The sequence below is a fragment of the Oncorhynchus mykiss genome, chromosome 19 (assembly GCF_013265735.2).
Source record: "Oncorhynchus mykiss isolate Arlee chromosome 19, USDA_OmykA_1.1, whole genome shotgun sequence".
Classification (NCBI taxonomy): domain Eukaryota; kingdom Metazoa; phylum Chordata; class Actinopteri; order Salmoniformes; family Salmonidae; genus Oncorhynchus; species Oncorhynchus mykiss.
In genome coordinates this window covers 58,793,483-58,819,448 of record NC_048583.1, presented here as the reverse complement: position 1 = coordinate 58,819,448, position 25,966 = coordinate 58,793,483, and the positions used below count along the sequence as shown (strand labels likewise).

Below are 25,966 nucleotides of genomic sequence, written 5' to 3'. Positions count from 1 at the left end.
TAGCACTGGGCTGTGATAACCTCAGTCCAACCTAGGCAGCCCAGCCTGGACACAGTTCAAACACAACCGTTTACTTTTATTACATCCCCTTTAGGGAAATGTGTCTTGCGTCTCACTCCAAACAAGCAAACAAGCAAGCATTTCACTACACTTACATATTCCATCCTATCCTGTAAATCGTGAACTTTCCATCATTATCTGGCAGTTGCGAGGTATTTATATTGCCTTCCTCAAAGCACTTTATCTCTTTCTCAATTGTCACTTTGGCTCTTTCTCATTTGTCTAAAAGTGTGGAAATTCCATTCCTTCCCTGCCTAAGCAAGTTGTGTCAGACTGGCATAATTACTGAGAAAAATGAGATAAGTTCTTATTTTAATCAGCATTTTATATCTACATGCCTTTGATTTGAAAGATATGTTGGTTTAATTGACCCTGGTCAGTCAGTCGACTGCTCTTCCCTCTCTCAGACTCCAGTTGGCTCGTTGGAAAATCCCATCAACTTCTAGTAAATCTTTGTGTTCATTTCAACAACTTTCTACTTGTGATGTTCTAGATGTCTTGCTTGGGGCGACAGGTAGCCTAGTGGTTAGAGTGTTGGGCCAGTAACCAAAAGGTTGCTACATTGAATCCCTGAGCTGACAAGGTAAAAATATATTGTTCTGCCCTTGAACAAGGAAGTTAACCCACTGTTCCACAGTAGGATGTCATTGTAAATAAGAATTTGTTCTTAACTGACTTAAAGGTTAAATAAATAAAACAGATTCATGTAAAAAATATCCACTTTGGCTGATCTGCTTGATCCTTTCTTTCCAATAAACAAAAATTGGTACTTACTTGTTTATTTCTTAACTTTTATTTATTCAGGGGAACCCGATTGAGACCAGAGTCTCATTTGCAATGGTGCTCTGAGGACATAAAATAAAAGATAAAACTACAAGACACAAAATACAATAACAAGATACATTACATTACAACACCACAAACACCACAAACACCACAAACATCACAGACATCACAAACATCACAGACATCATAAACATCACAGACATCCTAAACATCACAAACATCACAGACATCATAAACATCACAAACATCACAGACATCACAAACATCACAAACATCACAGACATCATAAACATCACAAACATCATAAACATCATAAACATCACAAACATCACAGGCATCATAAACATCACAAACATCATAAACATCATAAACATCACAAACATCACAGGCATCATAAACATCACAAACATCACAAACATCACAGGCATCATAAACATCACAGGCATCATAAACATCACAAACATCATAAACATCACAAACATCACAGACATCACAAACATCACAAACATCACAGACATCATAAACATCACAAACATCACAGACATCATAAACATCACAAACATCACAGGCATCATAAACATCACAGACATCACAGACATCATAAACATCACAAACATCATAAACATCATAAACATCACAAACATCACAAACATCACAGGCATCATAAACATCACAGACATCACAGACATCATAAACATCATAAACATCACAAACATCACAGACATCACAGACATCATAAACATCATAAACATCACAAACATCACAAACATCACAGACATCATAAACATCACAGACATCACAAACATCACAAACATCACAAACATCACAAACATCACAGGCATCATAAACATCACAGACATCACAGACATCATAAACATCATAAACATCACAAACATCACAAACATCACAGGCATCATAAACATCACAGACATCACAGACATCATAAACATCACAAACATCACAAACATCACAGACATCACAAACATCACAAACATCACAGACATCATAAACATCACAAACATCACAGACATCATAAACATCACAAACATCACAGGCATCATAAACATCACAGACATCACAGGCATCATAAACATCACAAACATCACAAACATCACAGGCATCATAAACATCACAGACATCACAAACATCACAGACATCACAAACATCACAGGCATCATAAACATCACAAACATCACAGGCATCATAAACATCACAGACATCATAAACATCACAGACATCACAGACATCATAAACATCACAAACATCACAGACATCATAAACATCACAAACATCACAGACATCATAAACATCACAAACATCACAGACATCATAAACATCACAAACATCACAGGCATCATAAACATCACAGACATCACAGGCATCATAAACATCACAAACATCACAAACATCACAGGCATCATAAACATCACAGACATCACAAACATCACAGACATCACAAACATCACAGGCATCATAAACATCACAAACATCACAGGCATCATAAACATCACAGACATCATAAACATCACAGACATCACAGACATCATAAACATCACAAACATCACAGACATCATAAACATCACAAACATCACAGACATCATAAACATCACAAACATCACAGACATCATAAACATCACAAACATCACAGACATCATAAACATCACAAACATCATAAACATCATAAACATCACAAACATCACAGGCATCATAAACATCACAAACATCACAAACATCACAGGCATCATAAACATCACAGACATCACAAACATCACAGACATCATAAACATCACAGACATCACAGACATCACAAACATCACAGACATCATAAACATCACAAACATCACAAACATCACAGGCATCATAAACATCACAAACATCACAGACATCATAAACATCACAAACATCACAGGCATCATAAACATCACAAACATCACAGACATCATAAACATCACAAACATCACAGATATCACAAACATCACAGACATCATAAACATCACAGACATCACAGACATCACAGACATCACAAACATCACAGACATCACAAACATCACAGACATCATAAACATCACAAACATCACAAACATCACAAATATCACAGACATCACAAACATCACAGACATCATAAACATCACAAACATCATAAACATCGCAAACATCATAAACATCATAAACATCACAAACATCACAGACATCATAAACATCACAGACATCACAAACATCATAAACATCACAAACATCACAAACATCATAAACATCACAGACATTACAAACATCACAGACATCATAAACATCACAGACATCACAAACATCATAAACATCACAAACATCACAAACATCATAAACATCACAGACATCACAAACATCATAAACATCACAGACATCACAGACATCATAAACATCACAAACATCACAAACATCACAGGCATCATAAACATCACAGACATCACAGACATCACAAACATCACAAACATCACAAACATCACAAACATCACAGGCATCATAAACATCACAGACATCACAGACATCATAAACATCACAAACATCATAAACATCACAAACATCACAGACATCATAAACATCACAGACATCACAAACATCATAAACATCACAGACATCACAAACATCACAGACATCATAAACATCACAGACATCACAAACATCATAAACATCACAAACATCACAGACATCATAAACATCACAGACATCACAAACATCATAAACATCACAAACATCATAAACATCATAAACATCACAGACATCACAAACATCACAGACATCACAAACATCACAGACATCACAAACATCACAAACATCACAGACATCACAAACATCATGCGCATCATAAACATCATAAACAAATTGTTAAAGGCAATCAAAAACATTTGCACACCTCGGTGAACTCATTTATCATCAGGGTTTTAAACTGCCCTAATGGCGGGTAAAACCAAGTATATTTCATTTTCAAAACACTTAAAAATGTATCTTTTTCCTTTAAAAATGCCCCCTTATTTTACCAGGTACGTTGACTGAGAACACATTCTCATTTACAGCAACAAAATGGGGAATAGTTACAAGGGAGAGGGGGGATGAGTGAGCCAATTGGAAGCTGGGGATGATTAGGTGGCCATGATGGCATGAGGGCCAGATTGGGAATTTAGCCAGGATACTCTTACGATAGGGGCCATGGGATCTTTCGTGACCACAGAGAGTCAGGACACCCGTTTAATGTCCCATCTGAAAGACAGAATTATGCATTAGTACATTGGATGGTGCCCCACACTAACCGTGTCCCCACTTATAAATATCTGGGCATCTGGATTGACGAAAAGCTATCTTTTAAAAAGCATATTGATGAGTTAGTTCAGAAACGGAGAATATAGATGGGCGTCTTCTTTCTTCTTTCTTTTGACGCCTCTCGATACATAGCAAAGAGCAGATCATTCAGTCATCATTCCTGCCGGTTCTAGATCATGTGTGACAACATCTATGTGAATGCAGCTGCCAATGAACTGAAACCATTGGATGTAGTATATCACAGCACTTTATTACAGGCGACAGGTTGTCCCTCTTTAAAGTCTGGTAGATTGATGCATTGCTCTCTTTTTGTTTATAAAGCTCGTCTACAAAACAACTCCCGCTGTACCTAACATCATTACTGACATTTAGACATACAAGTTATCATACCCAGTCTCGGTGATGGCTGACTCCGGAAATTTCTTTGGTTTCTACAGAGTTTTTTTTACCTCCTTGTGGAATAAACTACAAAAAAAATGTTGTTTTAATGATTTGCTGCCTCGGGGGCATTTCAAACAGCTGATTGAGGATTTTTTTTTTTTCATGAAGAATGTGTTTTGGTTTCTCTGTTTGGCTTTTTATACTGTATTGATGTGTAAGAGCTCATCTGCAAAAGTGACCTTGGTCTCAGCAAGACTCCCTGTCAAAATAAAGGTTCAATAAAAAATGTAAGTCTGTCGCTACCTAACCTCCTCTTCTTCACTGCACTGACCAGCTGAAAAGCCAGACTAATGATGATCACCATATTGTATTCACCTATCAAAACTGTTCTAATCAGTGCAGATAAAGGCTGGGAGACAAGATGACAGATTTTCAAACAATTGTGCCTTTGCAGTGTTTTTAAGCATGAATACCAATACAATGTGCAATTTAACATTGGCGCCCTCTAGTGGCAGACATACACTACTACTTCTGCCAACAGAACCAAAGTATTCACAGGAGCACTCCCACGTTAATGCAGGAGTCTTTTTCGACTGAGGAGGTATCATTCCTTAAAGCAACAGCTGTGTTCAGGATGAAATCCTCTCTCTGCTGCAGATGCTACATTCCCTTTGAAAAGTAACATTCGACAATATCATGTTTCTCCGGTACGAAAAAGAACAGTAAAGTAAATCTAAATGTTTGTATTTGCTAAATGTCTCTTTGTTTTTAAAGATAATTTATTTATCTTCCAGGAAATGTACCGAAAATGTATGGACATTTAAAATCTAAAAGAAAGCATGGATTTGACACCTTTTTTTTAGGTTCAGAAAGGAGGCCTCTCAATATTCATAAGATGAAATGAGCTGAGTCATCCCGATGGGTAGGGCTGCCAACAGATGTACTGTCCAATAGCAGCCTGGACATTAGTGTTATGATAGGCATGCTTAGGGTCCCGCAGTCAAAGCACACTCGGAGAGGCACACAGACCCACGGCCTGTTAGACGGTGACCACTCCGCTCCAGGGTCTCACACAGCCTGCCGTGTAGTGGAGGGGCAGCACACACACTCTGTGAGAGGAGGAGAAGCAGGAGCCCTCTGACACAGCTGGAGGGGAGAGAAGACGTTACTAACAGTCCCTCGTCACCATGTCAGACTGCGGCTGCGAGGGACTGCCTATGGGTGAGTGTCAGACAGACAGGCAGAAAAACAGACAGACAGGTAGACAGGCATTCAGACAAACGGAGAGAGAGGGAAAGCAAGCATAAAGACAGGCAGACAGAGAGGGCAGGCAGACAGACAGACAGACAGACAGACAGAGAGGGCAGACAGACAGACAGAGAGGGCAGGCAGACAGACAGACAGAGAGGGCAAACAGACAGACAGAGAGGGCAGGCAGGCAGACAGACACGGGGGGCAAGCAGACAGACAGAGAGGGCAGGCAGACAGACAGACAGACAGAGAGGGCAAGCAGACAGACAGAGGGCAGGCAGACAGACAGGGCAGGCAAGCAGACTGAGAGGACAGGCAGACAGACAGGGCAAGCAAGCAGACTGAGGGGACAGGCAGACAGACAGGGCAAGCAAGCAGACTGAGAGGACAGGCAGACAGACAGAGAGGGCAGGCAGACAGACAGGGCAGGCAAGCAGACTGAGAGGGCAAGCAGACAGACATACAGGGCCAATCAGCTCCTTCCTGTGTTGGTCTGAGACCACTGGGACAGCTCACCCTGCAAATATTCAGCCAGAGGAGAGCTTCCCCTCATGTGACCATATATGGAGACTTTATTTTCTGTACTTTTCTGTCATATGGAGACTTATTTACATAACTGTGTGCATGTTTGTAGGAGAGAGGGAGGGGTTCTTAACAATGGTTTTCTGCTTGACAGTGCCTCACAGCGAGTGGCCGATAGTGATTTCTGTGTCATTAAATTTACTGTAATCAGTGTTCATTTCCATTTCTAGTTTCTCTGACATCAGACACAAATGAGCTGTTCCCACATGGGCTTGTGTGTTTATGTTTGCCCACGTATCTGGTGTGACTGACTGGCATTAAGTGAGGGCTCATTTCACACAAGTACAGCATGAGACTGAGAAGAGCTGAAGGTTGACAGCAGCACCGGCAGGGGAGGAGATACAATGAGCTGTCACCCCTGCCCTCCCCATGGGGTCTGGGATAGTCCCTTTACTTCCTCACTCCCAGCACTCTCACTCCATAGCTATACTAAATCAAAACTGTGTAGCACTAAACTAGCTAAGCAGACTGTAAGTTGAGAAAAAGGGACATGGGCATGTTCAAGACATCTTCATGGCTCATCCTTAGGCTCCCCGAAGGCTAAGGCACTGTATCTCAGTGCAAAAGGCATCACTACAGACACCCTGTTTTGAATCCAGCCTGTATCACATCTGGCTGTGATTGGGAGTCCCATAGGGCGTCGTCTGGGGTAGGCTGTCATTGTAAATAAGAATTTGTTCTTAACTGACTTGATTAGTTAAATAAAGGTTCAATTAAAAATTCAAAGTCCTAACTATGTTGTGAGACATACAGTTCTTTAAAGTTAATGAAAAAAAAAAAATAGTAAATATATTCTGACGTATATTTATTTAATTTGAATGAGTTTTGTTTTTTTCATTAACCAACTCAGTGTCCTTGTGGTGTCCGCCCTTAAATTGGAAGGTTGGCCGTTCGGTCCCCGGGTTGAGTCCTACCATAGACTGTAAAAATGGGACCCGACGTGTCTCTGCTCAGATTGGGTGTAAGACCCTGTGGATAGACTCGTGTCCTGTCCAGTGTACTTGTACATCAAGCTGCCTCTCGCTAGAAAAAACAGGAGAGGGTAGACCATAATAAACCTTTATTCATAGGCTACTTGGCTAATGTATGGCCATGGAAAAAAAGAAGAAGATAAGATTCACCTATGAGAAGCAGCTCCACCTTCAAGCAAGAGAATGGCATAGCAGAGGTTTAATAATAGAAATAGGTTGACTAGAGCAGACACTCCTATTCTCTTCCCTTGAGGAGTATCTCTGTCCGGACCGGATCTATTGATAGATAGAAAACTGCTACGCCAACACTTAGGTCCTTGTGGCATATGTTCTTTGTGCACATGAAGAGTTATGGTGGAATCATGGCAGAAAGAATGGGACAGCTATTATCCGGGTGGCCTACATAAATAGGCTACACCGCGCAATGAACTGGATGGTTCGACCTCTAAATGCTGATTGGCTGACAGTATGACAAAACATTTATTGGGGTGACTGTTCACCTGCCGACAGGACAACAACCCTAAGCACACAACCGAGACAACAGGAGGAGTGGCTTCGGGACAAGTCTCTGAATGTTCTTGAGTGGCCCAGCCAGAGGCCGGACTTGAACCCGATCAAGCATCTCTGGACAGACCAGAAAGTAGCTGTGCAGCAACACTCCCCATCCATCCTGACAGGGCTTGAGAGCATCTGCAGAGGAGAATGGGTGAAACTCCCCAAATACTGGTGTGCCAAGCTTGTAGTGCCATACCCAAGAAGACTCAAGGCTGTAATCGCTTCCAAAGGAGCTTCAACAAAGTACATTGGGTCCAAATACTTATGTAAATGTTATATTTCCATTTTTTTTTTTTATGTACATTTGTTTTTGCTTTTTCATTATGGTGTATTGTGCGTAGATTGTTGAGAGAAAAAAGCTATTTAATCAATTTCAGAATAAGGCTGTAATGTAACAAAATGTGGAAAAAGTCAAGGGGTCTGAATACTTTATGAATGCACTGTGTATACAGTGCCTTGCGAAAGCATTCGGCCCCCTTGAACTTTGCGACCTTTTGCCACATTTCAGGCTTCAAACATAAAGATATAAAACTGTATTTTTTTGTGAAGAATCAACAACAAGTGGGACATAATCATGAAGTGGAACGACATTTATTGGATATTTCAAACTTTTTTAACAAATCAAAAACGGAAAAATTGGGCATGCAAAATTATTCAGCCCCTTTACTTTCAGTGCAGCAAACTCTCTCCAGAAGTTCAGTGAGGATCTCTGAATGATCCAATGTTGACCTAAATGACTAATGATGATAAATACAATCCACCTGTGTGTAATCAAGTCTCCGTATAAATGCACCTGCACTGTGATAGTCTCAGAGGTCCGTCAAAAGCGCAGAGAGCATCATGAAGAACAAGGAACACACCAGGCAGGTCCGAGATACTGTTGTGAAGAAGTTTAAAGCTGGATTTGGATACAAAAAGATTTCCCAAGCTTTAAACATCCCAAGGAGCACTGTGCAAGCGATAATATTGAAATGGAAGGAGTATCAGACCACTGCAAATCTACCAAGACCTGGCCGTCCCTCTAAACTTTGAGCTCATACAAGGAGAAGACTGATCAGAGATGCAGCCAAGAGGCCCATGATCACTCTGGATGAACTGCAGAGATCTACAGCTGAGGTGGGAGACTCTGTCCATAGGACAACAATCAGTCATATATTGCACAAATCTGGCCTTTATGGAAGAGTGGCAAGAAGAAAGCCATTTCTTAAAGATATCCATAAAAAGTGTTGTTTAGAGTTTGCCACAAGCCACATGGGAGACACACCAAACATGTGGAAGAAGGTGCTCTGCTCAGATGAAACCAAAATTGAACTTTTTGGCAACAATGCAAAACGTTATGTTTGGCGTAAAAGCAACACAGCTCACACCATCCCCACTGTCAAACATGGTGGTAGCAGCATCATGGTTTGGGCCTGCTTTTCTTCAGCAGGGACAGGGAAGATGGTTAAAATTGATGGGAAGATGGATGGAGCCAAATACAGGACCATTCTGGAAGAAAACCTGATGGAGTCTGCAAAAGACCTGAGACTGGGACAGAGATTTGTCTTCCAACAAGACAATGATCCAAAACATAAAGCAAAATCTACAATGGAATGGTTCAAAAATTAACATATCCAGGTCTTAGAATGGCCAAGTCAAAGTCCAGACCTGAATCCAATCGAGAATCTGTGGAAAGAACTGAAAACTGCTGTTCACAAATGCTCTCCATCCAACCTCACTGAGCTCGAGCTGTTTTGCAATGAGGAATGGGAAAAAATTTCAGTCTCTCGATGTGCAAAACTGATAGAGACATACCCCAAGCGACTTACAGCTGTAATCGCAGCAAAAGGTGGCGCTACAAAGTATTAACTTAAGGGGGCTGAATAATTTTGCACGGCCAATTTTTCAGTTTTTGATTTGTTAAAAAAGTTTGAAATATCCAATAAATGTCGTTCCACTTTATGATTGTGTCCCACTTGTTGTTGATTCTTCACAAAAAAATACAGTTTTATATCTTTATGTTTGAAGCCTGAAATGTGGCAAAAGGTCGCAAAGTTCAAGGGGGCCGAATACTTTCGCAAGGCACTGTATATATATAATTAAAATCTATTTTTAATGAGGCTACCCTACCAACTAACCCTATACTATTAAAATCCATCACCTTCTTCCACTACTTTAACCCTATCAGATCCTACCCCAGGCCAACGACCTGAAAGGACGAGACACCACTCACTCAACACACCCTGTAACTCTTCTGAAGTCAAATCTCGTACCTCCAAATACTTCTCTGCAGCTGCCACCAAATCATCTATTTTCGGTGACTTACATCTCTGTGGTACAGCTGATAACCATTGCTATGAAGACATAGCAAGCCAACGTTGCTGAAACATATCACTCGTTTGCCTATATCTCTGTTCTGCACTGACCTACTATTCACAGGAATCCCCACCCTTGACCCATCCTCCTCTACTTTCTTAAATGCCTCAGCAAAGGACACTTTCTGCACTACTCTAAACCTGGCAACCTCAACCTGCCTCACGCACCGGACACCTCCGATTCCCAGCAACATGAGCACCCCTACAGAAGTTTTCCACCGAAACTACACATTCCTCTGTCCCATGTCCTCCTGCAAAATTCCCACATCTTTGGATTCTCCCTCCTACACACTGCTGTGACATGCCCGTAAATGTGACACCTGAAACACCTCACTGCATTCGGCACAAAAGCTCTAACAGCATAACTCATACAGTTGATGTCGGAAGTTTACATACACCTTAGCGAAATATATTTAAACTCAGTTTTTCACAATTCCTGACATTTAATCAGAGTAAAAAATGCCCTGTCTTAGGTCAGTTAGGATCAGCACTTTATTTTAAGAATGTGAAATGTCAGAACAATAGAAAAGAGAATGATCTATATCAGCTTTCATTTCTTTCATCACATTCCCAGTGGGTCAGAAGTTTACATACACTCAATTAGTATTTTGTAGCATTGCCTTTAAATTGTTTAACTTGGGTCAAATGTTTCGGGTAGCCTTCCACAACAAGTTGGGTGAATTTTGGCCCATTCCTCCTGACAGAGTGAGTGTAACTGAGTCAGGTTTGTAGGCCTGTTCGCTCACACATGCTTTTTTCAGTTCGGCACACAAATATTCTATAGGATTGATGTCAGGGGCTTTGTGATGGCCACTCCAATACCTTGACTTTGTTGTCCTTAAGCCATTTTGCCACAACTTTGGAAGTATGCTTTGGGTCATCCGTCCATTTGGAAGACCCATTTGTGATCAAGCTTTAACATCCTTCCTGATGTCTTGAGATGTTGCTTCAATATATCCACAGAATTTTCCCTTCTCATGATGCCATCTATTTTGTGAACTGCACCAGTCTCTCCCGCAGCAAAGCACCCCCACAACATGATGTTGCCACCCCCGTGCTTCACGGTTGGGATGATGTTCTTTGGCCTGCAAGCCTCCCCCTTTTTCCTCCAAACATAACGATGGTCATTATGGCCAAACAGTTCTATGTTTGTTTCATCAGACCAGAGGACATTTCTCCAAAAAAGTATGATCTTTGTCCCCATATGCAGTTGCAAACCGTCCCCATGTGCAGTTGCAAACCATCCCCATGTGCAGTTGCAAACCGTCCCCATGTGCAGTTGCAAACCATCCCCATGTGCAGTTGCAAACCGTCCCCATGTGCAGTTGCAAACCGTCCCCATGTGCAGTTGCAAACCGTCGTCTGGCTTTTTTATGGCAGTTTTGGAGCAGTGGCTTCTTCCTTGCTGAGAGGCCTTTCAGGTTATTTTCGATATAGGACTCATTTTACTGTGTATATAGATACTTTTGTACCCGTTTCCCCCCAGCATCTCCACAAGGTCCTTTACTGTTGTTCTGGGATTGATTTGCACTGTTCGCACCAAAGTACGTTCATCTCTAGGAGACAGAATGCTTCTCCTTCCTGATGAGTATGATGGCTGCATGGCCCTATGGTGTTTATACTTGCATACTATTGTTTGTGCAGATGAACATGGTACCTTCAGGCATTTGGAAATTGCTCCCAAGGATGAACCAGACTTGTGGAGTTCTACCTGGTCTTGGCTGAGGTCTTGGCTGATTTCTTTGATTTTCCCATGATGTCAAAAAAGGCACTGAGCTTGAAGGTAGACCTTGAAATACATCCACAGGTACACCTCCAATTGACTCAAATGATGTCAATTAGCCTATCAGAAGCTTCTAGAGCCATGATATAATTTTTTTAAACTGAATTACGTTGGCTGCAACTGTGTTAAAAGCGATTAAAACCGTGTACAGTATGTGTATATTTTTGCAATTGTGAAATTATTTTGGTATGATGTGAATGTAGAGGGCTTTATTTTTCAAAAACCATATCGCAAGTGAGGAGTCTTAACGTTTTCTAAATGCTAAAAAAGAGCATTGAGATTGTCGTTCCCATGGAGCCTGCTGTGGTCGATATGTTCAGCTGAGAACCCAAGGGGGGGGGGGGGGGGGGGGGGGCGTTCTTGATGGGCAAGTGGCAAAGTCAAAATTGGCTATCCTAAAATGTATGAAAACAAAATGTAGCTTTTGGTCTTAATTTAAGGTTAGGGTTAGACATCAGGTTAATGGTGATGTTAATGTTAGGGTTAAGTTAAAAATCTGATTTCAAGATGAGAAATAGTAGAACTGGACAGAGTTAAGACTGTGCCACTTGCCCACCAACTGTGACAGTCTCATGCGCTACAACTCCCTACCACTAGGTGTCAGTGTGCACACATGTTTACAAATGTGTACATTCCTTCAGTATGAGCAAAGGCTGGAAGCTGGTTGGAAGTGGAAATGTTTGTGGTTTGTCGTGGCAACAACGCATAAGAACGAATGTGAGACCATTTCAGCGTCTTATTGTACGAAGGAAAGTACCTGACTGGAAAAGCATTATCAAAAGTAGTGGAAACTGTAAGGCTTTCAAGAACTGTAATATGGACAGAGATTATTTTGAGGTCTGATGCCTTATATAGACACTTATTGCCTTTGGTAAGAGTATACATTATTCTTTATGAAGCATATTAACTAAAACATGACATATTGTAGGCTGTAATCATGATGTCAGCTATATTGAGTGATAGAATCCACAGCACACCCTATCTAAGTAAGTAAGCATTTCACTGTAAGGTTTCACCTGTTGTATTTGGTGCATGGGACTAATAAAATTGGATTTGATCTACCTTTAGGTCATGCCCAAGACACATGATTCTCTGTTTCAAATCAAACCAAATCCATTTATATTTGTCACATACCCCGAATACAACAGGTGTAGGTAGACCTTACAGTGAAATGCTGACTTACAAGCCCTTAACCAACAATGCAGTTTTAAGAAAAATACCCCCCCCCCCCCCCCCCCCCAAAAAAAAATAAAAAATAAATAAAAGTAACAAATAATTAAAGAGCAGCAGTAAAAATATATATGGTTTTCTTTGATGCAATCAATCCCTTTACTCTCCAATTGATTTGCAGTGCTAGCTCATACCACGGTCATCCTGGGGCAACAAACAAAGGATGAGTTGGATGGTGGTGGAGGAGGTGGCAGATTGGGTACCTGCCTGGTGTAACTGAGATGTATTATACATGTGATGAGAGTTGACAGTTCTGCGTTTGTGACAAATAGCCATCAGTTTTAACTCAGAGAGCTGCAGACAGTACATGGGGATGGGAATAGTTTCTGGGCCACCGATGTCAAACATCCCTCTGTTGCTTGCCGACAAGTACCCCTAGGGATATGACGTCTATTGTGGCCTAAGACTACAGCTTCATAGCACTCACGTCGGTAGCCATGAAGTGCTTTGAAAGGCTGGTCGTGGCTTTTCCGAGTCATAGTGGGAGGACCACACAACATATCATTGTGTGAAGTTTACTTCGATATGATGGCTATTATATCAATATTTGAGCATAGGCGTTTCCACTGCTCTTTCTCGCATAATACACTTTACAGACACAAAAAGATCCCACCGTGTCAAAAACAAACAAACTGTCTTGCCGGCATTTATACAGTTGTACAGGCATTTTCATCTGGCCAGTCGTGACTTTTTTCACGTAATTCATCTTAATGAAATGGTTGGACGGAAACCAATGACGTGTGTAAACCCTGGATTGCTGAAGCTATGTATTGGCCATTGAGAGGCTTTGTAGCCAGCGGTCGGCCATATTGCTACTCCCCGGTAGGAGCAGTCCTCCATAAGAATGAATGGAATTCTACAGTAGATCAATTAAATGTCTCAAGGGCAAATTACACGTACGTAAGTATTTTGTTGTTGTAGTGGGGACAGCAACATTAGTACTCTCTAAAAAATATATTTGTTCCTATTTGTTGTTGTCCTATTTGTTTAGCTCACACAATATAATTTAAAAGTATTCATCAAGGTGTCTGTAATATAATAAATGTTTCAAAAACGAATGTAGACATTTAATAAATGCATTTATATTAGCTTCCAAACGTACCAAGATGGCTGCGCGGTGGCTTCAGTCATCTAGGGTTTATGCACATCATTGATGTAAATGTGGTTTATGACATTGTATACAGTACATTGGAATGTCCTCAACCGTGGATGCTGAGATGCATGGTTTCACAAGCTGCATTTATTCTTGGCTGCATTGATTTCAAATACTGGGTCTGTGTGCCTTTTGACTGTAGGTCTAGCTGAGATTACTTGAGTTTCTTTCCAAGTGATGCATTCAAAGCCTGTGTCAGATGCAAAATAAATGTGTGTGTGTGTGTGTGTGTGTGTGTGTGTGCGTGCGTGCGTGCGTGTGTGTGTTCCTATCTGTACAGGAAGTGGGGGAGGGGACAAACACAAATTCAGAGCGGCCAAGTCAGATGTGATTAATATTGTAGTCGCTTCACAGAACATGAAGCATCGCACGCCTCAGAAAATACAAATGGTGCAGACCTATTGGACCCAGTCTACCCAGTGATGAAGTACTGTATCCAGTGTCCACTGGAATGTCTGCACTCTGTAGTCCAGGGGTCCCCAAACTTTTTCACTCGAAGGGGGCCCCACTTCCAGCATTGGGCAACATTCCATGCTCCTCGCCACGTCTATTTCTATAGGCACAAGCACTATTCATGACACAAACGGTTCACATCCCTCTGGTTGGTGGAGAGAATGTTGCAGGTTTAAAGCTGATTACCTGGAACTCTACACATTTTGTCATGGGGTGAAAAAAAGACCTAACTGTGTCCAGTGGTGTAAAGTACTTAAGTAAAAAATACTTTAAAGTACTACTTAAGTAGTTTTTTGGGGATCTGTACTTTACTACAGTGCCTTGCCTTGAACTTTGCGAACTTTTGCCACATTTTAGGCATCAAACATAAAGATATAAAACTGTATTTTTTTGTGAAGAATCAACAACAAGTGGGACACAATCATGAAGTGGAACGACATTTATTGGATATTTCAAACTTTTTTAACAAATCAAAAACTGAAAAATTGGGCGTGCAAAATTATTCAGCCCCCTTAAGTTAAAACTTTGTAGCGCCACCTTTTGCTGCGATTACAGCTGTAAGTCGCTTGGGGTATGTCTCTATCAGTTTTGCACATCGAGAGACTGACATTTTTTCCCATTCCTCCTTGCAAAACAGCTCGAGCTCAGTGAGGTTGGATGGAGAGCATTTGTGAACAGCAGTTTTCAGTTCTTTCCACAGATTCTCGATTGGATTCAGGTCTGGACTTTGACTTGGCCATTCTAACACCTGGATATGTTTATTTTTGAACCATTCCATTGTAGATTTTGCTTTATGTTTTGGATCATTGTCTTGTTGGAAGACAAATCTCCGTCCCAGTCTCAGGTTTTTTGCAGACTCCATCAGGTTTTATTCCAGAATGGTCCTGTATTTGGCTCCATCCATCTTCCCATCAATTTCAACCATCTTCCCTGTCCCTGCTGAAGAAAAGCAGGCCCAAACCATGATGCTGCCACCACCATGTTTGACCGTGGGAATGGTGTGTTCAGCTGTGTTGCTTTTACGCCAAACATAACTTTTTGCATTGTTGCCAAAAATTTACATTTTGGTTTCATCTGACCAGAGCACCTTCTTCCACATGTTTGGTGTGTCTCCCAGGTGGCTTGTGGCAAACTTTAAACGACACTTTTTATGGATATCTTTAAGAAATGGCTTTCTTCTTGCCACTCTTCCATAAAGGCCAGATTTGTGCAATATACGACTGATTGTTGTCCTATGGACAGAGTCTCCCACCTCAGCTGTAGATCTCTGCAGTTCATCCAGAGTGATCATGGGCCTCTTGGCTGCATCTCTGATAAGGGGTCCTTGGGATGTTTAAAGCTTGGGAAATCTTTTTGTATCCAAATCCGGCTTTAAACTTCTTTACAACAGTATCTCGGACCTGCCTGGTGTGTTCCTTATTCTTCATGATGCTCTCTGCGCTTTTAACGGACCTCTGAGACTATCACAGTGCAGGTGCATTTATACGGAGACTTGATTACACACAGGTGGATTGTATTTATCATCATTAGTCATTTAGGTCAACATTGGATCATTCAGAGATCCTCACTGAACTTCTGGAGAGAGTTTGCTGCACTGAAAGTAAAGGGGCTGAATAATTTTGCACGCCCAATTTTTCAGTTTTTGATTTGTTAAAAAAGTTTGAAATATCCAATAAATGTCGTTCCACTTCATGATTGTGTCCCACTTGTTGTTGATTCTTCACAAAAAAATACAGTTTTATATCTTTATGTTTGAAGCCTGAAATGTGGCAAAAGGTCGCAAAGTTCAAGGGGGCCGAATACTTTCGTAAGGCACTGTATTTATAGTTTTGACAAATTTTACTCCACTATGTTCCTAAAGAAAATAATGTGTGTGTGTGTGTGTGTGTTTGTGTGTGTGTGTGTGTGTGTGTGTGTGTGCGCGCGCGCGCGTGTGCGTGTGTGCGTGTGTGCATGTGTGTGTGCGTGTGTGCATCTTCACGAGTTCATTTGTGAGCATGTTGAGCACATTTTCTTATTGAGGCGCATAGAGAACTTTATGACGTCATTGGCTGACTAGAAGGAATCCATGGAAGCCCAGAGGGTACTGTGGACGTAGGACTTAGCTTTGAAGGTCAGGACGATGAGGTATGGTGAACGGCAGTTACACAGGGAAATGAATTGTGCATTGTATCTACAAAAGGACGGAGTAGTCGCTATAATTGCCCGTCAAAGATGAATAACGTTAAATTGCATTGAATAGGACTTGTCAGTACTGTGCTCACAGCCAAATCACAGGCAGCATATAGTGCTTATGACCTCTTGCTGTTTAACACTTGTGATTTGAAGAGACCTCATTAGCAAACACACACAGTCGGAGCCAGATACATGCCAGTGTGATGGGACGTGGTGTGCAGTGTGTGTGTGTGTGTGTGTGTGTTCCCACGCCCCAGATGGTACCGTGTTGCCCTCGCTATATAGGGTAGAGTGTGCAATTTGGGATCCATCCTGTGTTTTTCTGGGCTGTGTCAGGCTGGGCTAACAAGGCTCTGTCGGTTCCTGTGGTGAGGTCCACGCCAGCCTGACTGACACACTAAACAATCTCATCTTGACATCTACAAGATGTTTGACAGAGCCAGATCAAGCGTTGATGTTGTCGTCAAAGACCGAAGTCAATTTCAATTGGACATTTATTTTTTATTTTTTTTTATTTAAAGATTCAGCTTCAAAGTTAACTTTTGGAATAGTTCAATAACTGTGTTTCACACCCAGATCCTTTGGGGCTTTGATTGAAGGTTCAATATAATTGTTATGTAGCTCTATCTACTGTACTGTGCTGACTGTATACGTTAAGTGTTAGATGTATAAAAGCTGCTGGGTAATATGCCTATCCACAGCCTCCTCAGGATTACCGTCTATTTCCATCCCAAGGGCAGGTTCCTCCTTCTGCCTGAGGCTGCATCTCAGAGTGGGGACATTCTTCGGCTGCATCTCAGTCAGCTTAATAGCAATTTCCTGTCCTCGTCTCCTCATCTCTTCTCCTTCAACGGCACTTATTAGAAAACCTAGGAAGATGAAAGCTATATGGTGGATCTCTATGAGGAATTGGCATCCTCCTCCAATTTCTATCCCATCATTAGAGATTAAAGCATGGAGACGAGGAGAAGAAGCCACTTTATGCTATTGAGATGAAGCAGAGAAAGAGAGAGGGGGAGAGGGAGAGAGAGGGGGAGAGAGGGAGAGAGAGGGGGAGAGAGGGAGAGAGAGAGGGGGGAGGAGGAGGAGACAGGGCACTTTGTTTGATGCCTCCGTGATGAGAACAATGTCTCCCCCAAAATAGATTCACTTAACCTTGAATTAGAGAGAACAATGTACTAGGTAGTTGAACTGTTTCTAGTAGTAGCCATTTTGTTGGTGTTAGTAACCACGTGAATCAAGGACAGACATCATGATAGTGAGGAAGTAAGATAGGAAATGGAAATTCATTTTTCAAGTCTGCACATAATGCAAAACTAGACTGTGACGGAAGACTAAGCCAGAACAAGGAATGTGACCCAGATTCATAAATCACAAGAACCTTAGCTTCTATGATTTGGCACTAGCACTTCTCTGAACACAGTACCGTGACAATGCTTCTGTGCTGAACCCGTGACATTAGAATAGAACTAACACGATGAAATTAATAGCAATATAATATTCCCTCTCTTCCAAGTCCCTATGTTTGACATTTTTTTATTTTTATTATTATTTTACCAGGTAAGTTGACAAAGAACACATTCCCATTTACAGCAACAACCTGGGGAAAAGTTACAGGGGGATGAATGACCCAATTGGAAGCTGGGGATGATTAGGTTGCCATGATTGTACGAGGGCCAGATTGGGAATGTAGCCAGGACACCAGGTTAACACCCCTACTCTCATAATAAGTGCCATGGGATCTTTAGTGACCAGAGAGTCAGAACACCCGAAAGACGGCACCCTACAATGTCCCCAATCACTACCCTGGGGCATTGGGATATTTGTTTTTAGACCAGAGGAAAGAGTGCCTCCTACTGGCCCTCATCCAGGAACCGACCAGGACCAACCCTGCTTAGATTCAGAGGCAAATAGCAGTGGGGTGCAGGGTGGTCTGCTGCTGGCTAAAAATGAGGCACTTTGGTGTACTGTGGTATTGGCTGGTCATATTATGATACTAGCTGTTTATATTATGATACTGGCTGGTTATGTTATGATACTGGCTAGTTATGTTATGATACTGGCTGGTTATGTTATGATACTGGCTGGGTATGTTATGATACTGGCTGGTCATGTTATGATACTGGCTGGTTATGTTATGATTCTGACTGGTTATGGTATGATACTGGCTGGTTATGTTATGATTCTGGCTGGTTATGTTATGATACTGGCTGGTTATGATACTGGCTGTTTATATTATGATACTGCCTGATCAGGATATGATACTGGCTGGTTATGTTATGATACTGGCAAGTTATGATTCTGGCTGGTTATGTTATGACACTGGCTGGTCATGTTATGATACTGGCTGGTTATGTTATGATACTGGCTAGTTATGATACTGGCTGGTTATGTTATGATACCGGCTGGTCATGTTATGATACTGGTTGGTCATGTTAAGATACTGGCTGGTTATGTTATGATACTGGCTGGTTATTATACTGGCTGGTTATGTTATGATACTGGCTGGTTATGTTATGATACTGGCTGGTTATGTTATGATACTGGCTGGTTATGTTATGATACTGGCTGATTATGTTATGATACTGGCTGGTTATGTTATGATACTGGCTGGTTATGATACTGGATAGTTATGTTATGATACTGGCTGGTTATGTATTGTTACTGGCTGGTCATGTTCTGATACTGGCTGGTCATGTTATGATACTGGCTGGTTATGTTATGATACTGGCTGGTTATGTTATGATACTGGCTGGTTATGTTATGATACTGGCTGGTTATGATACTGGCTGGTTATGTTATGATACTGGCTGGTTATGTTATGATACTGTCTGGTTATGTTATGATACTGGATGGTTATGTTACGATACTGGCTGGTTATGTTATGATACTGGCTGGTTATGGTATGATACTGGCTGGTTATGTTGTGATACTGGCTGGTTATGTTATGATACTGGCTGGTTATGTTATGATACTGGCTGGTTATGTTATGATACTGGCTGGTTATGATACTGGCTGGTTATGATACTGGCTGGTCATGATACTGGCTGGTTATGTTATGATACTGGCTGGTTATGTTATGATACTGGCTGGTTATGTTATGATACTGGCTGGTTATGTTATGATACTGGCTGGTTATGTTATGATACTGACTGGTTATTGTATGATACTGGCTGGTCATGTTATGATACTGGCTGGTTATGATACTGGCTGGTTATGTTATGATACTGGCTGGTTATGTTATGATACTGGCTGATCAGGTTATGATACTGGCTGGTTATGTTATGATACTGGCTGGTTATGTTATGATACTGGCTGGTTATGTTATGATACTGGCTGGTTATGTTATGATACTGGCTGGTTATTGTATGATACTGGCTGGTCATGTTATGATACTGGCTGGTTATGATGCTGGCTGGTTATGTTATGATACTGGCTGGTTATGATACTGTCTGGTTATGATACTGGCGAGCTATGATACTGGCTGGTTATGTTATGATACTGGCTGGTTATGTTATGATACTGGCTGGTTATGTTATGATACTGGCTGGTTATGATACTGGCGAGCTATGATACTGGCTGGTTATGTTATGATACCGGCTGGTTATGATACTGGCTGGTTATGATACTGGCGAGCTATGATACTGGCTGGTTATGTTATGATACTGGCTGGTTATGTTATGATACTGGCTGGTTATGTTATGATACTGGCTGGTTATGTTATGATACTGGCTGGTTATGATACTGGCGAGCTATGATACTGTCTGGTTATGTTATGATACTGGCTGGTTATGTTATGATACTGTCTGATTATGTTATGATACTGGCTGGTTATGTTATGATACTGGCTGGTTATGTTATGATACTGGCTGGTTATGTTATGATACTGGCTGGTTATGTTATGATACTGGCTGGTCATGTTGTGATACTGGCTGGTTATGATACTGGCTGGTTATGTTATGATACTGGCTGGTTATGATACTGGCTGGTTATGATACTGGCTGGTTATGTTATGATACTGGCTGGTTATGTTATGATACTGGCTGGTTATGGTATGATACTGGCTGGTTATGTTGTGATACTGCCTGGTTATGTTATGATACTGGCTGGTTATGTTATGATACTGGCTGGTTATGTTATGATACTGGCTGGTTATGATACTGGCTGGTTATGATACTGGCTGGTCATGATACTGGCTGGTTATGTTATGATACTGGCTGGTTATGTTATGATACTGTCTGGTTATGTTATGATACTGGCTGGTTATGATACTGGCGAGTTATGATACTGGCTGGTTATGTTATGATACTGGCTGGTTAAGTTAGGATACTGGCTGGTTATGTTATGATACTGGCGAGTTATGATACTGGCTGGTTATGTTATGATACTGGCTGGTTATGTTATGATACTGGCTGGTTATGATACTGGCTGGTTATGATACTGGCTGGTTATGTTATGATACTGGCTGGTTATGGTATGATACTGGCTGGTTATGGTATGATACTGGCTGGTTATGTTGTGATACTGGCTGGTTATGTTATGATACTGGCTGGTTATGTATTGATACTGGCTGGTTATGATACTGGCTGGTTATGATACTGGCTGGTTATGATACTGGCTGGTCATGATACTGGCTGGTTATGTTATGATACTGGCTGGTTATGTTATGATACTGGCTGATCAGGTTATGATACTGGCTGGTTATGTTATGATACTGGCTGGTTATGTTATGATACTGGCTGGTTATGTTATGATACTGGCTGGTTATGTTATGATACTGGCTGGTTATTGTATGATACTGGCTGGTCATGTTATGATACTGGCTGGTTATGATGCTGGCTGGTTATGTTATGATACTGGCTGGTTATGATACTGGCTGGTTATGATACTGGCGAGCTATGATACTGGCTGGTTATGTTATGATACTGGCTGGTTATGTTATGATACTGGCTGGTTATGTTATGATACTGGCTGGTTATGATACTGGCGAGCTATGATACTGGCTGGTCATGTTATGATACTGGCTGGTTATGATACTGGCTGGTTATGATACTGGCGAGCTATGATACTGGCTGGTTATGTTATGATACTGGCTGGTTATGTTATGATACTGGCTGGGTATGTTATGATACTGGCTGGTTATGTTATGATACTGGCTGGTTATGATACTGGCGAGCTATGATACTGTCTGGTTATGTTATGATACTGGCTGGTTATGTTATGATACTGTCTGATTATGTTATGATACTGGCTGGTTATGTTATGATACTGGCTGGTTATGTTATGATACTGGCTGGTTATGTTATGATACTGGCTGGTTATGTTATGATAGTGGCTGGTCATGTTGTGATACTGGCTGGTTATGATACTGGCTGGTTATGTTATGATACTGGCTGGTTATGATACTGGCTGGTTATGATACTGGCTGGTTATGTTATGATACTGGCTGGTTATGTTATGATACTGGCTGGTTATGGTATGATACTGGCTGGTTATGTTGTGATACTGCCTGGTTATGTTATGATACTGGCTGGTTATGTTATGATACTGGCTGGTTATGTTATGATACTGGCTGGTTATGATACTGGCTGGTTGTGATACTGGCTGGTCATGATACTGGCTGGTTATGTTATGATACTGGCTGGTTATGTTATGATACTGTCTGGTTATGTTATGATACTGGCTGGTTATGATACTGGCGAGTTATGATACTGGCTGGTTATGTTATGATACTGGCTGGTTAAGTTAGGATACTGGCTGGTTATGTTATGATACTGGCGAGTTATGATACTGGCTGGTTATGTTATGATACTGGCTGGTTATGTTATGATACTGGCTGGTTATGATACTGGCTGGTTATGATACTGGCTGGTTATGTTATGATACTGGCTGGTTATGGTATGATACTGGCTGGTTATGGTATGATACTGGCTGGTTATGTTGTGATACTGGCTGGTTATGTTATGATACTGGCTGGTTATGTATTGATACTGGCTGGTTATGATACTGGCTGGTTATGATACTGGCTGGTTATGATACTGGCTGGTCATGATACTGGCTGGTTATGTTATGATACTGGCTGGTTATGTTATGATACTGTCTGGTTATGTTATGATACTGGCTGGTTATGATACTGGAGAGTTATGATACTAGCTGGTTATGGTATGATACTGACTGGTTATGTTATGATACTGTCTGTTTATGTTATGATACTGGCTGGTTATGTTATGATACTGGCTGGTTATGATACTGGCTGGTTATGATACTGGCTGGTTATGTTATGATACTGGCTGGTTATGGTATGATACTGGCTGGTTATGGTATGATACTGGCTGGTTATGTTGTGATACTGGCTGGTTATTGTATGATACTGGCTGGTCATGTTATGATACTGGCTGGTTATGATGCTGGCTGGTTATGTTATGATACTGGCTGGTTATGTTATGATACTGGCTGATCAGGTTATGATACTGGCTGGTTATGTTATGATACTGGCTGGTTATGTTATGATACTGGCTGGTTATGTTATGATACTGGCTGGTTATGTTATGATACTGGCTGGTTATGTTATGATACTGGGTGGTTATTGTATGAAACTGGCTGGTTATGTTATGATACTGGCTGGTTATTGTATGATAATGGCTGGTCATGTTATGATACTGGCTGGTTATGATGCTGGCTGGTTATGTTATGATACTGGCTGGTTATGATACTGGCTGGTTATGATACTGGCGAGCTATGATACTGGCTGGTTATGTTATGATACTGGCTGGTTATGTTATGATACTGGCTGGTTATGTTATGATACTGGCTGGTTATGATACTGGCGAGCTATGATACTGGCTGGTTATGTTATGATACTGGCTGGTTATGATACTGGCTGGTTATGATACTGGCGAGCTATGATACTGGCTGGTTATGTTATGATACTGGCTGGTTATGTTATGATACTGGCTGGTTATGTTATGATACTGGCTGGTTATGTTATGATACTGGCTGGTTATGATACTGGCGAGCTATGATACTGTCTGGTTCTGTTATGATACTGGCTGGTTATGTTATGATACTGTCTGATTATGTCATGATACTGGCTGGTTATGTTATGATACTGGCTGGTTATGTTATGATACTGGCTGGTTATGTTATGATACTGGCTGGTTATGTTATGATACTGGCTGGTCATGTTGTGATACTGGCTGGTTATGATACTGGCTGGTTATGTTATGATACTGGCTGGTTATGATACTGGCTGGTTATGATACTGGCTGGTTATGTTATGATACTGGCTGGTTATGTTATGATACTGGCTGGTTATGTTGTGATACTGCCTGGTTATGTTATGATACTGGCTGGTTATGTTATGATACTGGCTGGTTATGTTATGATACTGTCTGGTTATGTTATGATACTGGCTGGTTATGATACTGGCGAGTTATGATACTGGCTGGTTATGTTATGATACTGGCTGGTTAAGTTAGGATACTGGCTGGTTATGTTATGATACTGGCTGGTTATGATACTGGTGAGTTATGATACTGGCTGGTTATGTTATGATACCGGCTGGTTATGTTATGATACTGGCTGGTTATGGTATGATACTGGCTGGTTATGGTATGATACTGGCTGGTTATGTATTGATACTGGCTGGTTATGATACTGGCTGGTTATGATACTGGCTGGTTATGATACTGGAGAGTTATGATACTAGCTGGTTATGGTATGATACTGGCTGGTTATGATACTGGCTGGTTATGATACTGGCTGGTTATGATACTGGAGAGTTATGATACTAGCTGGTTATGGTATGATACTGGCTGGTTATGTTATGATACTGTCTGTTTATGTTATGATACTGGCTGGTTATGTTATGATACTGGCTGGTTATGATACTGGCTGGTTATGATACTGGCTGGTTATGTTATGATACTGGCTGGTTATGTTATGATATTGGCTGGTTATGGTATGATACTGGCTGGTTATGTTGTGATACTGGCTGGTTATGTTATGATACTGGCTGGTTATGTATTGACACTGGCTGGTTATGATACTGGCTGGTTATGTTATGATACTGGCTGGTTATGTTATGATAATGTCTGATTATGTTATGATACTGGCTTGTTATGATACTGGTGAGTTATGATACTGGCTGGTTATGTTATGATACTGGCTGGTTATGTTATGATACTGGCTGGTTATGTCATGATACTGGCTGGTTATGTTATGATACTGGCTGGTTATGTTATGATACTGGCTGGTTATGTTATGATACTGGATGGTTATGTTGTGATACTGGCTGGTTATGTTATGATACTGAGTGGTTATGTTATGATACTGGCTGGTTATGTTATGATACTGGCTGGTTATGATACTGGCTGGTCATGATACTGGCTGGTTATGTTATGATACTGGCTGGTTATGTTATGATACTGGCTGGTTATGTTATGATACTGGCTGGTTATGTTATGATACTGGCTGGTTATGTTATGATACTGGCTGGTTATGTTATGATACTGGCTGGTCATGTTATGATACTGGCTGGTTATGATACTGGCTGGTTATGTTATGATACTGGCTGGTTATGGTACTGGCGAGCTATGATACTGGCTGGTTATGTTATGATACTGGCTGGTTATGTTATGATACTTGCTGGTTATGGTATGATACTGGCTGGTTATGGTATGATACTGGCTGGTTATGTTGTGATACTGGCTGGTTATGTTATGATACTGGCTGGTTATGTATTGATACTGGCTGGTTATGATACTGGCTGGTTATGTTATGATACTGGGTGGTTATGTTATGATACTGGCTGGTTATGTTATGATACTGGCTGGTTATGTTATGATACTGGCTGGTTATGGTATGATACTGGCTGGTTATGTTATGATACTGGCTGGTTATGATACTGGCTGGTTATGATACTGGCGAGCTATGATAC

At 41.1% G+C, this 25,966-nt stretch overlaps 1 protein-coding gene across 1 annotated transcript in view; it reads left to right on the top strand.

Annotated features, from left to right (window-relative positions):
• The first annotated feature begins 5,525 nt into the window (after window positions 1-5,525).
• Window positions 5,526-25,966, top strand: part of LOC110498199 (echinoderm microtubule-associated protein-like 1) — a 104,115-nt gene continuing 83,674 nt past the window's right edge. Inside the window, exon 1 of the mRNA XM_036955199.1 lies at window positions 5,526-5,742. Within this exon, the coding sequence (XP_036811094.1) occupies window positions 5,709-5,742 (34 nt within the window). The 5' untranslated portion in view covers window positions 5,526-5,708. The remainder of the gene's footprint in view (window positions 5,743-25,966) is intronic.